Source organism: Onychostruthus taczanowskii, unplaced genomic scaffold (genome assembly GCF_017590055.1).
Source record: "Onychostruthus taczanowskii isolate IOZ18803 unplaced genomic scaffold, ASM1759005v1 scaffold36, whole genome shotgun sequence".
NCBI classification, from domain to species: Eukaryota; Metazoa; Chordata; class Aves; order Passeriformes; family Passeridae; genus Onychostruthus; species Onychostruthus taczanowskii.
This window is the reverse complement of record NW_024501015.1, coordinates 3,152,204-3,170,276: the sequence shown is the minus strand read 5'-3', so window position 1 is coordinate 3,170,276 and position 18,073 is coordinate 3,152,204. Positions and strand designations below refer to the sequence as shown.

Sequence of the window (18,073 nt, the reverse complement as noted above, 5' to 3'; positions counted from 1 at the left end):
CTTTGGCTGGAAAAGTATTCACAAATGCTAAATTCTCACCATATGCTCTCTAATCATCTCAACACCTTTTGATCATGCACTCCTAGCAGTAACAAAATGCACCCCAAAATACATAGTTTTATTTCTTTATAAAGCATACACATATATGACTGAAGTTGAAGTATTTTCATCCCACACACCAATGGATCATCTCACATACCCCACTTTGGAGATCACTGCTGTAATGAACAGAACCAGTGCCAGCAAAACAAACATCTGCCCCAGATATTTGCTATGAATATCCATGCCAAAATCCTGTGGGCTCTGAGCTGGCTACTACAGCTAAGCTTTTGCTCACAGAAATGAAAAGTTAGTCTTACCAGTGGTGGTGGTGGAGGGGGCCCTCCAGAAGGTGGTGGAGGTGGTGGAGGAGGAGGCGGCGGCGGCGGCGGTGGAACAGGCATCCGCTCGGATTTCTAGCTTCACGCAGCTGTGAAAAATATTGCCAGTCTACGTCCTTGAGGAGAAGGAAGGGAGGAAAAGGAAAAGTGGAAGAATAAAAAGAAAAAACAGAGAGAAATGTGTTTATACACTGCAAGCTGAAGATCGGCCAAAATATCTAGCTCTCAGCAGACTGAAGACTTTTATACTGCACTGCTTCCAAAAGTACAGTTCGAGCAGCCTCATTACAGTTATGATGACAACATACATCTAAAGAGCAAGCTCACGGATCTGGACCAGTGCCATGAGTACCAAATGCATAGATCTAGACTGTCCAACTATTACATCTTGCCTTAACCTAGCCCATAGCCCTGAAATGCAATTCTGCAGAGAACAAATCACAGTCAGCTACCTGCTGGGACAAAAACTCAGTTGACTTTAAGCCAGAGGTTTGCTGCTCTAAGGAGAGAGTAAGGGACTTTTAAAGTCCCTCATGATTTAATAATAAATAAAGAAATAATTATACAAATTAATGCTTCTACTACCAAATTATATCATATCAAGGATCAGACATCTCAAGTGTTAAAGTCAAGTGTTTTTCCTGCCATTTTGAAATGTTAATTTTCCCAATTCTTTAGGAATACACTGACAAAAGGCACACATCTTCAAAAAAAAAACTATATGCTTTTCTTTTAAAAAAAAAATCTTTTGTAGAATGACAGTGCATCACTCTGATTTTCATACCTAACCATGCCCTCAGGATGACTCAGTCATCATTAAAGTTAACAAGAAACCCCTGTATTTCATTAGTAAAGTTGAAAAAGAAAGTACTAGGCAGTGCCAAAGAGAGGCCTATGCAAGCCATGCTTGAAATCTTCTTTTGATAGTGACACTTGGAAAAATGCTCCGAACACATCCAGTTTTACATCTTGTTCTACATCCATCATGTCACGATTATTTTCTGAGACTCTTCACAATGTCATATGAAACAGTGTCAATACCCCTACAATAACACAAAATATGTCATATGCTTTGTCTTTTCTTTCTGCAAGGCTTTATGTTAACAAGAAATTACATTGGTTTCTCACATTTACTCTTTATACATCTCTCTAGGTCATCATTTGTTTCACTGACTCCTGAAAGGAACATTTTTCACATTTTAATGTTTTCCTAGAAATTGATTTTAATTTAAAAAGACCACAATTCCCAGAACCTATTCCCCTTCCTTCTCCCTTCATTTTTAAAAGCAGGCATTCCATGCTTTTCCAGAATCATCTGTGTAGGGAGGAGGCATGACAGTTAAATCTGGAAAAGTTCAGGAGAGAAGATAACATAGAAATGAGGGAAATTACGGTCTTGAGTGGAATATCTGGCTGTTTTGCTAGAGGGTTAGATGGGAAGAGGCAGTGAAACTAAAATGTACATGCCGACTTGTTCACTTCCTACCTAGCGTACAAAAACAATATCTCAATAATGTCTGAGTACTTTTCTCCTTTTCTATCTTGTAAAATACTTAATTAGAGATCAGTCAAAAATTAAACATGCAGAGCCTCTGAAACACTCACTTTCTCCCTTGAGAGATTGCTATGCAAAGGGCTGGCTGATCAAAGCACCCTGATCTGCAACAGAATCGGTTACAATCACTTTAATAAACTCTTAATGAAGCCTTCCAAGAAAGCTGGCATCACAGCATCTCCACCATTCCACCCTCATTGTTGCCCTATTCAAAAACCCATCATCAGAAGATATCTCTTTTCCTCAATTAAGCCATTCAAAAACATGGACATAAGGAGAATGAGTCTTCCCAGCTAATAATATGTTTCGGGTTAGTATCTTCCTACCCTGCAATACAGGCCTTTTGTCTTCATTAAGGATTTAGAATGGGAAATATGCTCTTAGTCAAATTAGGAAAAAAAAATACAACCCACGCTCCTGTGGCAGACCACATGAATGGCAGCAGGACGTAGAGCACATTGGAGGCAAGCAGCAGTGGGAGAAAGGAAATGGGAATCAGCTCCTGCTATTTAAAAGTCACAATCTGAAATGCCATCAGATGACTTTTCTAGCTGCCTCTCTGCCAGTCCCTGCCCCAGCACTTGTTCCTCCAAATGATGCAGCCAAAATTCAAGGACTAGAAACTGTGTAGAAACTACAACCCAAAATTCAGTGCAGAGGAAGGGTTCACCATGTATCCCACTCCGTTAAATTCCTGTCCAGTGGCACCACGGAAAAATGCATTCTGTGGGGCTATATAACACCCAGCTCTTGAATGAAATACTGGAGACACCATATAGCTTTCCTCCCATGTTGTTTCAACCCTCTACAAATGAACCATCTTTCAGAAAATCCTGCTGACATGCCTTCTTTAGTCTCTTACAAATTCGGATGCTTGATCTCCTGACCTTGGCATGCTTTTGTGTACACATTAAAACTCATGGTTTTTGTACCAGAACTATTACAGGGTAATGCCTACACAATGAAGAACCATTTTCCACATAGAGGCTCTATTTGTTCAAGTGTGCTTTGAAAGGAGCACTGATAAAGACAGGAATCTTCAAGCTAACTTACAATAAAAAACATTTGGCTCTTAACATTTAGTCATAACTGCACAATCAACACTTTTTAATATGTAGGATTGGCTATGATAACCTCTTTTGTATTACTGCAGCAATATCACGTGGACTGTATTGAAAGAAAATTATGGAGAAGGCTGCAACGCTTTCAATATATCAACACACATTACTTGGAGGCCTCTTTAAAGGCTGTATTTCATTTGCCTCTCCCTTCACTATATTATATATATACACACACAGATATATGGGGCAATTACTGACCATGGATATATATATATATATATCCCATGGTCAGTAATTTCACACAATAGCTTCAGAACATGCAGAGTTTATGGCTTTTCCCATAACAATCAAAATAAATTCTGAATTAAAACAAAAAATATCATATTCAGTATCATGTTGATCAGTTCCAGTGTCTGGTAAGAGCCAGGCAAGAGCAAAATGATACAAAGGATCCTTAAGGCACATGTGCCCTTTCTCCACTCCTCTAAATATGCATACCTATAATTGGAAGAGAGGGGTCTGAACTATCCCTGAGGGACAGAAATAAAAAGATACAGTTCAAAAGGCTGGCAAGGTGGAGGGGAGAAACCTATATGTTTAACCTCAGTTTCCTAAGGCAAGAAGCAATGTAAATCTTACCTTGACTTAAATATCGCAGAACAGAATCGAGCCCAACAATTGTAGAATTTATTGCAAAATAAAAAGAGAAGAAAATCCCAAATCCTGCCTTTTCTAGTCCATTTCCCTAGCAAAGCAAGGTTGTACATTTTTTTTCGAGTGCTTTCTGAAGTCTAATTTTAGGTGTCCCAAATAATGTGGCTTTTATTATTTCCCTTGGGAAGCTCTTTCCCAGTCAAATAACTCTTTTAGTTCAGATTGCCTGACACGCAGCCTAATTTCTCCTTCTCCTAGTTTGATCCCATTTGCACTCCACTGCAGATGACTCTACCTTGTTCCAAGCAAAATAGTTTCTCCTACTGCTCAGCATTAGCTTTGTGGAATATAAGCACTGTAATTCTAAAGTACATTTGCAAGGACTTGTTATACTTTTGGAGTTGTTTTACTTCTCAGAAGGCAGTGAACTTTTCATCAGTCAGAGAACATTATTACTCTCCTCTGATCTCAAAACAATTGGTCTTATTTTGTTCTGTTGGAAAGGATAATTTTGAACCTGGTAATTTCATGTGTCACAGATTGTTCTTTGCGTGTTCTCACTGCATGTGCTTGAATAGCAGCTGGGTTTAAGAACAAGACTGGAGTCATCAATGTAAGGACTCAAGCTCCAGATTTCTGAAGGCCCAAATAAAGTCTTCACCCAGACTTTAATTTGAAGTGTCAGACAAGACAGAGGAGGTGCAGATCTTTCTTCTTCACGAACTGCTCTCTCGATCTTGTGATGGATTTGCCTGTGGGAAAGCCAAAACCTCTGCCTAAGCTTTTCTGTACCTTTGGTCTCACTTTATTCAGCTACCAGACATGCACAAACTCTGTATCCAAGTGCTTCCCAAAGGTCTCCTCCTGAAGGCATCATTGCCACAGCCTCAGTGCAGGGCTCACACTGAAACAAAATCCTGCTGGGAACAGAGATCTGTACAAAGAAACAGCGGATTTTGGACAGCAGCTCACATGTCTCCTGCCACACTGACATTCAGCAGAACCACCACAGGTATGCCTGCAAAAACTATTCTAAAACACCTTCACCCATCAAGGAAAGGGAAGGCACGTAACAGCTGTACCTTTAATTTAGTACAATGTCGAGAAATGGAAAAGACAAAGGGGAAAAAAATCACAATTATTTAAATGTGCATAATATGCATTTATGCACTAAAACAACTCTAAATAGGGGTATTTTTTAAATGGCCAGTGTCCCTAGGTCTTTAGGAGGTATAGTCATTAACATGAAACAACACAGTTGGAATTGAAAATCTGACCCTTACAACCAAATAGGAGAAAGGACTGCAAAATAAGAGATTCATTAGTACTGCATTTGCAAACACTGCAGCTGCACACTCTGAAGTAGGTAATTCAGCTTTGGGGAAGTGTACAGGTTTTCTTCCTTCAAAGGAAAGGCTGGGGAGATATTTCAAAGGTGTGCAGGAGAGCTTATCTATAATATTGGTCTTACTTTCTTGATAAAAAACTGAAGAAAAAAAGTAGACCACAGTCTGGTTGTATCTTTTAATCAACTTTTGTATAATCAAATATGATTTCCTGATTAACTACCGTTCTGAATTACAGCTTTGAAGTCCTTATATTTCAAGAGAAAAGCCAAATAATTTCAAAATTACCTGTGAAAAAACAGCATCAATAAGCATCTGCTCAACTTTCATGATCTCAAAAGTAGACAATTAGCATAATTGTTTAATTAGCAAATTGCCCATTTGCTCCTGTGAAACATCACAGAAGAACAGCTGAAATCACTGGTATGAGATCTCCACAGATACATGCAGATACAGGGAAGATTAAAACAGAGAACAGTACATGTGCGTTACACAGATCAACTTTCCTGCTGTCACTAACACAGTGGAAAACACTTGGAAAAAGCTACTGTTTGGAATGAGCTAGTCTAGATTCTAATTTTAAGGTAATCAAACCATTTGATATTTATGCACTGGATGCTACATTTTTTTCTTCTTTTTAGAGTGTGAATGACTTTTTGTGTTTAGAGAACCCAACAAGAAAAAATCAAAGTAGAGCCTCTAAATATCCTGTCTCTTTTTCACCCTACAATGATAACCCCATTCACAAAATAATTGAGTCTCTGCTGCATTTGAGACAAAATTTAAGAACTGAGCAGAAGTGTCAAACTGTTACAATCTTCATTTACAGCAGAAAGGCAAATACCCATACACATACCCATCTTAGTATATATATATATAAAATTTCACATGTAAAAAGACTTTTCAACAGCTAAGAAAACTCCAGCCTTTCGCCATCTAACAGTTGTACATCAGAATTGTGTACAACCTGAGAGGAATTTCTGCTCTCAGCCACCATTTACATCACTGCAACTTAAGGCAGAATCTGACTTTTTCAATTCCATTGGAATGTGCAAACCTTAAGGAAGGGCTCTTTCTCCATAAAATACCCAATGAACACTTCTAAGCAGCATTTGTCTTCTACAGGGTCTGGAGGACTGTCTCACAGCACGTAACAGTATCCTGAATTTAAGCCAAGGACTGTAAGTTCCCCTCAGCTTGGACTATTTCCACCCGGCTTAATGCAGTTAAGGGCTGCTTCCCCCTTCTGCCTGAAAAAAGCCCAGCATGACTCTTATTCTGTCAGATGCCTGATAAAATTGCCACAAACTGTCCAGGGCTGACCCAACAGAGACTACAGGAATTTGAAAATGCCTTGCTTCCATGTGTGCTGTGGGCAGATCTCTGCTGGGTTCCCTGTGGTGCTGAGGCCAGAAATTACAGTGCTATGTCTTGACAAACCTCCCTTCAGAGGCAAAGCTGCACAGATGACTTCACATCCCTACATATGACTATTTCAGGGTGTAGCTTCCTCTGCTCCATGGGGATCTGTCATAGAAGACTGATTGTAAGAGAGCAGAATAAGAGAATTCATCATCCTCTTTTAAATAAGGACTAAGAGAAAAGAACAACACATACCAAGAAGAAATATGTTCTCCTGTAGTAGTGTTAACCTGAAGTTAAAGAGCTCAAAGACAAATGAGGTAAATTAGAAGTAATTAGGACTTGCAAAAAGACATAACTTTTCAAAGGAAACAATTTATACAACGGGTTTCCTTGAAATTAATACCACATCATCCACACAAAGACAGACACGGCTTGTTTCACTGCCAGCTATACAAACAATGGTAAATTTGATATGCAGCCATTAGCAAAGTTAATCATTGGCCTAAGCTAAAGAAAGTGCAGCTCAGTAGACATTCAAGGTCACGGCCACATTCTGAAGACAACTGTTTACTCTTATATTCCTCAAGAGCATCAGTGTGAGCAGTGCTTGATCTCTCTTTGTAGCGGTAATTTGACATTTCAGGTTAACATCTGCAAATTTTGCAGTCTCTGCTAAGAAGCTAACTGTATGTTTTTACATAGTTATTAATGATCTATTCCTTTATAGTTATTCATGTATTTACTGACTATCATTTTTATAATACAGAGTTATTTGAAAAGTATACCTGTACACAGAATGGTTTCCACGAAAAAAAAAACAAAAATCCAAACATTGTTTAACCAATTCCCTTAAAAGAAGAAAATTTTGCTTCCTAATTAAGTAGCTAGCATCAAAATGGAAAATGCAAACAAGGCAGTATTCAGCATCTTGCTCTACTATATTTGCTACAGACAGCTTCAAACCTTGTTTTAAAATGCCAGTCAAGTGAAAAGAATTTGCAAATTTAGGTACTGGAAGACTAGAGGGCTTAAAAAATCCAGTTCTTAAATAATTCTGAAATTTCCACTTTCAACCATACGATATTTTATCAGAGGTCTGATTTTCACAGCTTTACATCTTGAAATGATAAATTTATAGAAATCTGCATGCATGTCATGTCAGGCTGACAGCTATCAGCTTAAAAAACAGTTGAATACTGACAATGCAAGAAAAAGAAATTTTGCAATTCAGCATGCACCATGCTTTCTTACAACACAATTTGAGGCCCCAGCATGGACTGTCATCACTGTATGTGTTAAGGAGAATTGCCTTTCACAAGGGATGTAAAACACAATGATCTAGTCACCTGCAGGAATAAGGTGTCAGGGAAATCCTCACCTCAAAGAAAGAATGGGAAACTCTGATTCCAGTTTTCAGTGAAATTGTGATTACTTAATTTCCATTCCAATGGTAAAAATGAGAGCCCTAATGGCCTAAAAAATTAAACTATAACTTCTGAACATTCATTCTCACTTTCAAGCCCTTTTCTGTCAATCCTGTTGAAGCTGCTGTCCCATTTCAGTGACATAACTGATAGCTTCATCTCAGATGTTCTTTACACCAGGGTAAGGCTTCCATACTTACAAATACATAACTATAAACTCCTATGTTATTAAGAAAGCCTTGCTATGCTACCATAACATTGCATTTTTGCTGTTTTAACTAACTCATTGTTCTGAAAAAATAATTTGCAATATGTTCTTATTCTCCCTTAAGTGTCAAAGCTGGTATCAAACTGCCTATGTGCATAAAGGTGTAAATATCTTTCTTTGTACAGAAAATTGTTAGCTGTTTTTTAAAGGAAGTGCACAAAGTACCTAGCTCCAATCTTACATAAAGTACCTAGCTCCAATCTCACATCCATTTACTTAGGACAATGATTTTACTTTGCACAATGAACAGCAAATTGCAGTCATTTGCAACTGCAACAAAAAAAAACCCTGATAAAAGATGTTTTGATTTGTAGGCCTAGTTCTGAATTGCTAACAAAACAAAGTGCTGAGAAAAAAAACAATATGAGTTTATTAAATTGAAGTTTCAGCCCCTTGACTTATTAAAGGTCTTCACTGGTAATTCCTTGGGAAAGGCATTATATTTAGAGAGGGAACTGTGATTGATACCTACCTGTACACACGGCACAAGCAACGAACATCAGGGACTCAAAAATACTCAACTAACTTCGCTGCCTGATGAAGAAGGAAAATTTTCTAGTGATTAAATGGCAATAGAAAAGTTTTTGCATTTGTATCTATCATAGGCACAAAGGAGGAAAGTGGTTTTCTTTGAACAGCTCTCAAGTATACTTGCAGAGCAATCAGTATCTGCTACCATCAGACCAAACTGGTTAAAGATGAGGACTCGTTTCCATGGATTCTGGTGTCAAGTTTTATGCTGGCTTTGGACTTCAGCTTTCACATTAACCAGCCTGGATCTGGCCCATCCCCTTTCTTTATTTCACTTTGTAACTATTTCTCCCCTTTCCTAGTGGTTTACCAGTCTCTCCATTCCCACTCTCCACTTTCTTTGCCTCTGTCACCATTCACTGCACCTTTTGCCTGCTGCTGTTGCAAGGCAAGGCAAGAAGAGGCATTTCATTTAAAAGGCAGAGTTGTCTGCCCTGGGGAAAGAAACACTGCACACGGAGCAAAAGTAAGTAACTGCATGATGATACTAAAGGTTCACCACAGGCTCCTAGTACTGAGAAAAACAGAAGAAATGCAGAGCTAGGCTGATCCAGCTCTGAAAAAACCCAGAAAATGTGATTCCAGGAGATATGAGGATGTACATCCTGACTAGAACTGGTAAGTATGAGTGCAAATGTACAAAGCTCCACCTGATGGATTGGTTTGAAGTATTGAAAGATTGAATGTATTGGAGAAAAACAAGCAGGTCAAACAATCTGGGCAGAGGAAAGGAGCAAAGTAACCATAGCATACTCATTTTGCAACTACTCCAGGCCTTTGCAGCTCTTGGTACAGTCTGTTCAGAGCAAGCCCAAGTACCCCCACATGGGACTGCATAATTTATCCTACTGTTAAGTCAATGTAAACTCATGATCACTTGATCCAAAGATATTTTGTACAATCTGTTTTTGCATAATTTCCTTGCTACTTAGTCATTTCAAGGCTAAAAAAGGCTTTCATTCTGCATTAAATGCCCTGTTAGGCCCCATATCTATCACTCACACAGTACCTCACAGAGATAGTCCCCACCCCCTCTGCCAATTTACTAATCCAGGGGCTAATCCATCTCCTATTTTTTTAATGCCAAATTTTCCTTTGTTTTCAGTAGAAGTGAAATCAGTTTTTTAGGGTTTAACTCTGAAAATACTTCAAGATATATGATCTGCAGCAACAGAAGTAACATCACTAACATGTTAAGCTGTTCACAGTCACACAACTGACCAATAAATGCAACTTTCTGTCCAATTCTCAGGCAGATTTTGACAGATATTTTTGCCATAATTTACATCCCCAAGAGAAGCAAACATTCCCTCTGAAAATAAATTGCTAAAACCACAGTCTGTTTTCCTGGTATATAAACCTGGCTTGCCTTTTATGCACCTCATGCTTTTCTTTATGTGTCTACTCAACTAACACAGCCCATCTACAGATTTTGAAGAGATATAGTGTTATTTATTTTCTTCTTTAGCATATTAAAATGTGTAACTGACTTGGACAAAAGCCAAAAACCTGCCAGGACTATTTTATACACATCAGTAGTGCTGCTGCATACATGTTTTTCTCTCACACAAAACGATGCCAGTTAGGAAAGCAGTAACATAATAGCTTTAAAACAATAGGGTATGAAAGAGGAACAAAAGACCCCAAGACCTCCTTTGTGATTGCAGTACCATATTCTGTTCTCCTTTTTTTCTTTTTCTTGTTACTTATAATGAAAAGAGGAAAACATGATATAGTAACTAGAAGTTAAATGGTACAGCAGTCATTTACAGACCTGTGTATTGCTTGTGAAAAGCACCAGCACAAAGCGGTTACTATCTCTAAACCTACTCATTCACTTCCTTCATTTTACCCCTCTCTTATGAATGAAGCAGAAGCACTGCAATTTCTAGCCAACAGGTCCATTTGTCAAGGCAGGCATGGCAGTTGCCACCAGGGTAAATGGAGGATATAGAATATCCATTACACAGAAGCTGCAGAGCTGACACTGTTTAGTTTTCTTAGACACTTGTAGAGCAGGGTCAAGACTGAGCAAGCACTTTCATGCTGAATTTTCTGTTCTTATGCTTAGTGAACTTAATAATGTAGGGACTTTTGGCCTAGTTTTCCCCCACTTTTCACTTTAGCACTTATACTGTAGCTATAGCATAGCTGCTAGGTTGCTCTGCTCTGCCTGGGCTCGCTGCAGAGTGACACCATTCACACCACAGAGAGTTATCTATCTGTTTGTAACAGCAGGGAAAGATGACACAGGGTCAATGCAAAGAAGAATTAGGCTCTCCATGCATGATCTTATTTGAGAGAGAGATATTTCTGGTAGTGAAATCCATTTCAGCTGTTGTTTCAACTACCATGGCATGAAAACATGCTTTTTGCACTTGTGAAAATCCTTTAGCTGTTTCACATTCTTTCAAAGCAATCAAAAGGCAGCTTTACAGCTGTCATGTATGTAATACTGAATGAATCCACTTAATGATACTCAGAAGTCAAATTAAGGTGGGTGTAGTCAAAAAAATACAATTTTGTCTGAAAATAAAGTTTCTTTCTTTCCAATCTGGAAGCCCCAAGGACGTCTTATTCTGTTTGCAAATATAGCACTCTTTATATCTCTGTTCACCCTGCCTACAAAGCCACCAGACAACCCTGATGCAGAATGACCACAGATAAAAAAGCAACTGTGAAATACCATTAAGGTTTTGCTACTATATGCCCATTTTCAGAAGGCTTCAGTCTCTCGAAGACAGTAACTACTTTGTGGAAGAACACAGACTAATTGAGGAAGATCTATAAGAACAGTCTTAAAGGCAGTCCAGAAAGCTGCATCTCAAAACTGCATAGCAGCCACTGGTAACTCAGTGTAATGTGAGTACTAAAGACTTTACTGAGTATCTCACTTGATTGTTATGTTTATTTAGATAGTAATTTCACATACACTGAAGAAGATGGGAATTTTTATTCTGGCACAGCAAAGCCTAGAATCATTTCCCCAGAGCATCAACTTTTCATCTGTGATCTCATTTATTAGAACTTAAATGAACTGCATAAAATACCCACATAATAATGCAGCAGATGCTCACACACCTGCAGGATCAGTAACTTACAGGGCAAGAAAGCTGAGCTGAGCCTGTCCAGTCTCACCTGCTTTGCATGACTTGCAAAGAACTTGTCCCAGTCACAGAGCACAGAGAAGAAAAGCTTCCACAAAAGCAAATGTGTCTGAAAAAATAATGTAATTACTATAGGTGAATTATGAGGTTATAAACAAAGAGGTTTCATATCAGTCTTTTCCCTGTTTTGCTTCTCTTCGGAACTAAAATATTTTAAAATATTAATACAAAACTTTTTAATACTTAAGTTGACGTTTTTTTTTAGATGTAAAATAGTAAATTGTGTTATTATTCTACTTTGGAGTTCTCAACATCTCTCTCTTAAAATGTGCAAATATTTTTCTATTTGTTATGACTAAGATATTATTTTCTGTTCAAGGTCTTCTTTTCAGAGGACAACGAGCTTGCCAAAATACAGACCTCATCAAGCAATAAAATTACTAAGTAGAAAGATACTAATGCTAATGACTATTAGCATCTGGCTATATGCTGTTAGGACATTCAACAAACAGTGCTGACTTTTATGGTGTGATTGCTGAGATGTGACAGTGCTATGTTTTGATTCACTGTTAAAAATCCAACTATGTAAATACTTTCTGCAAGTTCAGATTTAGTAGTCATTATGTACAGATTCCAAACATTGACTGTACATTCCCCTACTGCAGTAACAGAAATCGAGATGTTACAGGATCTTTATTTATATATATTTCCTTATAGGTGCGGAAGGAGTGAGAGAAAAAAAAAGAGGAAATTGCTTTGCAGTATACTACATGATTTGATAAATACAGTCATATGTTGCCCTTTCCAGTGCAGTACAATCACAGAATCTGAATTTCAAGTGCATCTCAATTATTTTCAGGCACAGATCCAAACCAGCAATAACTTGAGCACTGCTGATAATGAATTAAACATTGCATCTGCCCCTAAGCAACCAAAGTCTGTATGCAAAGCTGGTCAAACTATTTATACAGCCCTGTCTTTAGAGAATATATATCCTTTATTAAAAAAGACAAAAAAAGTTTCATGCTTAAACTGCAAGCCCCATTCCCTAACCTGCATCTTCTACACGAAAAACATCAACTCCCACAGCATTCTTTCTGGTTATGAGTCTAACCCAGATTTCGCCATCATCATCTACAGCAAAACAGCCAAAGCAGTCTATCAATTAAAAAAACCACACTTACGCAATCTGCTTTAAGGGTCCCACACTGAACTCCTCATATGTTATCTCGCACATGGAAGCCGGTACCTGACAGCAAAGCAGACTCAACCTTTCCAGTGCACGCAGGGCAATGTCCCGTACGAGCCGTGGGCGGCAGCAGCGCCTGCACCGCCTGCGCATTCCAGCGGGGACACTTTTGGGTCACAGGTTCACGCAGTGAACGGGAACCATCCCCACGCACACCAGTGCCTAACAAGTGTCCCAGCTCCGACTGCCATCACGCAGTAAAGTCGCATTCATTTCCTTGATCGTGTGCCCTATGGCTTGTCCTGCATTTCAAAGCACGCGAAGATGTTAACAGAGATTATACAAACACACGTTGTGAAATAAACAGGAACTTGCACTGCACACACAGATGGAGAAACTGAACACACCGATTGTATCAGGAAGCAGTTCAGCGACTTGATTCATGCAGCGTGCACAGTAACAGGTATCACTGCTATCGCAATTTCAGCAATATGCCACTGTCTGAATCAGCAGGAGCACCTGCAGACTTTAGCCCATAAATCCAGACCGCCCCAAGACCGTTCTGTGCAGAAATCATCAAACTTTACCTTATATCAATGTTTCCTCTCCTAAATCAGACTTATTTTGCTATCCTTCTGAAACCTCGCTTAGTAATATTCCACTTTCAGAACCAAACAAAACAAAGGCACGCAGGTCTCATGTGTCCTCCCTATTCTCAAACTCCTGAATTTCTTGAGCGACATGAGCCCAGCCCCCCTTCACAATCCCAGAGATGCGGGCTGTCACACAACCCATCATCTCTGTGTCTTTGCAAACTCCTAGCATATCCAAAGAGAAATAAAAAATCAGCGTGCTACCCTTTACCAAGACATTCCCTGTCACTGAATTAGCGCCAGCAGGCTGATGCGAAAGTCACTAGATTTTAGTCTCAGTTTTATCCATGTTAATTATTATTAAACCTTTAAGAGCTTCTTTCCAATATTTCTCCAGCATTCCCCCTCCAATATGTACACAAGTATTTGATATGTGGTACTTTTCACAATCACTCAGCCCCGTTTTCTCGGCTGACCTATTCCAGCACATCTACTTCAAGGACGAGAACGAGGAAAAAAAAAAAAACAAACAAAAAAAACTTCTTGCCATCCACCGCCGGAAAACAACCCTCTGCTTGACACACCAGAGAGCAGCACCGCGCACAGCCCGTGCCTGACCTCAGCCACGCTTCCTCCTCCGCCGCCGGGAGTACTCACATCCCAGAGGGGCGGCTGTCGCGGTCACCCCGTGCCCTCGCTGCCCCGCCGGCCGGACGCTGCCCGGGGACGGGGCCGAGCCGCGGCGCCAACTCTGCCCGCCGAGTAGCCTCTGACCCCGCGGCACCGGGGAAGCCCCAGCCCCGGCAGGGCCCGGCCCCAGCGGGGACCGACGGGAGGCGGCGGCCGCGCCCCCGCCCGGCGCTCCCGGCTGGCCGAGCTGTGAGGGGGCCCGGGGACACCGGGGACCCCCAGCCCCGCCGCCGCGCCCCCGCCGCGCCCACCTGCTCGGCGCCGGTGCCGTCGGGGCCCGGGCGGCTCCTCCCGGGCAGAGGGCGCCAGGTACGGCGGCCGCCCGTCTCCCCTGGCGGGGGCGGGGAAAGAAGGGCAGGGATCTTAGGATCCTGAGGGGGAAAAGCCCGCCCCGGTCTTCACGAGGGAATAAAAATAAATATATATATTTTTAAAGTAGCAATTTAACACACATACACACACATACGCCCCCCGCCCACCCGCGGGCTCCACTTTCCACCCCCACCCCTGGAGCGCGGCGGCTTTGGTGCGAGGGTGAAGTCCGGCTGCAGCCTGGCGTACCCTCCCACGCGCTGGTGCCTCGGCAGAGCCAAAGCTATTTTTGAAAGCCCACGTGGATGCCACAATGCTGCCCGTGGCACGGAAAAAAGATGGCACTACCCTGTCCCCCTGCCCAAACACGTCACCTGCCAAACCACTTCTTCCCTGCAGCGAGCTGAGGGCCTTGCACTTTGAGCTGGCTGGGTACCCTTGGCTTTTGTACCCCTGATGGTGCACTAGGAAAAAAAAAAAATCTTATTTTCTTCTGATTTTTTTCCAAGGCTGCTTGAAGATGGGAACATTAGGGTCTTGCCCTAATGAGCCTTCCATATTTCTGTCAGGGCAAGGGAGTTGCAGCCTCCCAAACAGCTGGAGGAATGGGGCACCCTGAGTTTGTCATGTACGAGTTTCTCAGGAATGATGATGCTGATGAATAACTTAAAAATCGTAATGTGGGCTCTGGTCTGCCCAGCAGCCTTTGGATGGTGTTTTCAGGTGGCTGAGAGGCAGGCTCATCTTCACTGGATTTCTCTGGAACACCTATTTAGCTGTAGAAATGTAAAATGGTGTTTTTCATTGCCTTGCTTGCTTATGAAGCAGTCTAGACAAGTCAATGTCACTTGGACCTGAATGATGGCAATGCCAGCCTGAGATTGGTGGAAAGTCAATAATGGGCTGTTGTGGCACTTCTGCTCATCAGGGCAGAGGCACAAAAATCACTGTTCTAGATCTCCGTGTCCTGTCTGTCCAGAGGTGTGAGTTTGATTTATTATGCTGAAAATATCCTCTTGATTGCTTGCCAGAGTAAATAATTTTCAGTCCTAAGTATCTTGCTTCCACAGTGGTCAGGGAGAACTAAACCCATTTCTAACTGGTCACTAGTTTGAACTTCAAAGCACAAAACAAAGCCAAGAGGGTCATAGGTAGTGCTCCAGAAAAATCAGAATGTCAGCATTTACTTAAAAAAATAAAAAGTATATAGTACCACACTTGAAAACTGCTTTTGTTATTCATGCAAATTAGTCTCAGCTGAGACTTGAGTTTAGATTGCTAATGCTGAAATGAACTTTGTCCACCCTTTGGATTAAACAGAGAAAGAACTTCAGAGGAACAGGCTGCAAGAGCTGCAGGAAAAAACAAACAAACAAACAAACAAACCCTGTTTTTTTCCTGTTTCTTTAATTTAATTTCTTTCACTTCCCAACAAGGTCCACATAATTTCTGCAGAATTTGTCCAGTGCAGTAGCAACCATTTCTACCCATGGGGCTGGACTGACTTAGTACAAAGGTTGCACACTGGTCTGGTCTGAAACAATCAGCTTTTTCTGTGGTACACAGTTTGCCCACATTTAAAACACTGCAGGAGGTAGCACTACCTCTTGGCTAGGTACAGAAACTTGTAATGCATTATATTTCATTCAGAGAATCCTACTGGATTGCATGGCTAGGAATTATGAAAGTCTCCTCTTTCTGTTCTGTCTTTGGGAGATGTAGATGAAAGGGAAAAGAAAAGAGGTGCTCCCTTGCCAATGCTGAATTCAAAGGAAGGTACTGGAGCACTTGATGGCAGTGGAAGAGGCCAAAGACTTATGCACAAACTTCAAGGAGTTTTGTGAAGGTCAGCGCACTGAAACATTTCTTCTGGTTCTCCACATGTAACCCTCTTTCTCCTCCTTTCCTTCTTGTCTTCCTCCCAGCTGTATGCAAGATCACAGAAAGGGTAATGCTGCAGGGGCAAAACTTACCCTACATTATCATATAGGATATGCTTTTCCTGGGTTTTATTATCTACCAATTTAAGATTATTTGAAGTGCTTTAAATACTGAAAATTTGCCTCAAACATATTTGTAGCTAACATTGATATGTTTTACAATGAATAGCCATAAATACAATTTTATTTTCCATACATTCTGCCTGTATAACTATTAAAACTTATGTTGTGTATCCCAATTGACAAATACTTTTTAACACGGGTCAAACAATACATCAATCTCTTTAGAAAAGGAGAATCTCTGTATGTGTCTTAGACTTGGGCTGCTGTTTCTCTTCCTTGGTACCATTTCACAAGCAACTGTAAGGGTTATTTTTGTTTATGTCACAGGTTGGGAACTTGTCTCTGAGGTTGATCTGGAGAAGATTTTCTGAGTGTCTGTGTTGAGCAACAAAACAGCCCTGGCCTGTCATCTTTGTATTCCAGAACAGACAGCGGGTACTTTTCTCCTACAGCTGCTACACCTGGTATTCTCTCCTACACTTCTTTCCTTTGCTGTGTCCTGCACAGCTGAACCACAGCTGAAGGTCTTCAACCTTGTCAGACTTAATGAGAAATTTTACACCCCTTCCTTTTCTGGTCCTGGCCCTTCTGCCGAAAGCCAAATTCATTATGAGCCTATAGTTTCTAAAGTGTAGTCTAACAAGAGTACAAATGAATGTCAGGATAAATCTAACCTAAAACAGGAGGAAGCAGAATCTCTGTCTCCTATACAAAGAAGTCACAACCATTAAAGACAGGAGAGTTGTGAATGGCCTGTGGCGAGCTGCTGCAGTATCTGATGGAGACGGAGAGAAATTTCATTTTGATTCACCATGTTTTTACTACAAACAAATATAAATTAGAACAAAACCCCACACATAACTTCATAGGAGTTTCCTCCTGTTCATAACTTGTTCAATACTAGATAGTGATCATTCTTAGCAAACATATAATTGACCATCTTTTAGTTAAAAATACTTTTCTGCACTAAAAGAGTGTTTATGACACTGTCATCTTTAAGATTCCTCAAAATCCCATACAAGAAAATGAAAAGTACCTGAAATAAATGAAACCAATGAAAAGGAGGTAGTGTGTTCCAAACAGAGAAAGAATCAGAACTATTTGGCATGGTTACTGATTTTGAGAACAACAATCTGTGAGGCTTTGCTGGCATGTGTCGTCATAAATACTTGCCAAAGAAGTGCTTATACTTATCCTAAGTACTTACACTTCTTTTCCCCTCCAGACAATATAAGAAAAAGCTGAAAATCTTCTTACAGCATTTGTGTGTTGGTGTTTTGAATAAGAAGCACATGTAAAGCTTTCTGGTAACCACTGAACACAAAAGATAAATAACTTTAACACACAAATAAAAACTCTACTTTGTTCAAGGCTAAATATGTCTCAAAAATGCAAATTCGTGTGTATTTGCCTTTGTTTATGCATGCATTTGTAAAATATAACAAAAATACCCAGAGGTCAAGGCATTTGTGACTAATGCAAAAATAATTTTTGCATTAAAAATGCATGAAAATTACAAGCTTAAGAGCAAAAATAAAGTTTCTTCCTTTTAGGGCACCATTTGATTACACTTCTTGATAGCTTTCAACATTTGA

At 40.3% G+C, this 18,073-nt stretch overlaps 1 protein-coding gene across 13 annotated transcripts in view; it reads right to left on the bottom strand.

Moving 5' to 3' along the window:
- The window catches only part of WIPF3 (WAS/WASL interacting protein family member 3), a 38,251-nt gene extending 23,763 nt beyond the window's left edge, over positions 1 to 14,488 (bottom strand). For 2 of the 13 annotated variants that reach the window (XM_041411429.1, XM_041411442.1), the window contains exons 1-4: positions 14,092 to 14,387; positions 12,876 to 13,182; positions 11,723 to 11,800; positions 360 to 496 (exon numbers count right to left, since the gene is read on the bottom strand). In XM_041411429.1, the coding sequence (XP_041267363.1) occupies positions 360 to 443 (84 nt within the window). In that variant the 5' untranslated portion in view covers positions 444 to 496; positions 11,723 to 11,800; positions 12,876 to 13,182; positions 14,092 to 14,387. Of the gene's footprint in view, positions 1 to 359; positions 497 to 8,525; positions 8,588 to 11,685; positions 11,801 to 12,875; positions 13,183 to 14,091; positions 14,388 to 14,414 lie in introns of those variants that run through there. The other 11 variants (XM_041411434.1, XM_041411433.1, XM_041411431.1 and 8 more) reach the window with 11 other exon arrangements.
- Between the last annotated feature and the right edge of the window lie 3,585 nt (positions 14,489 to 18,073).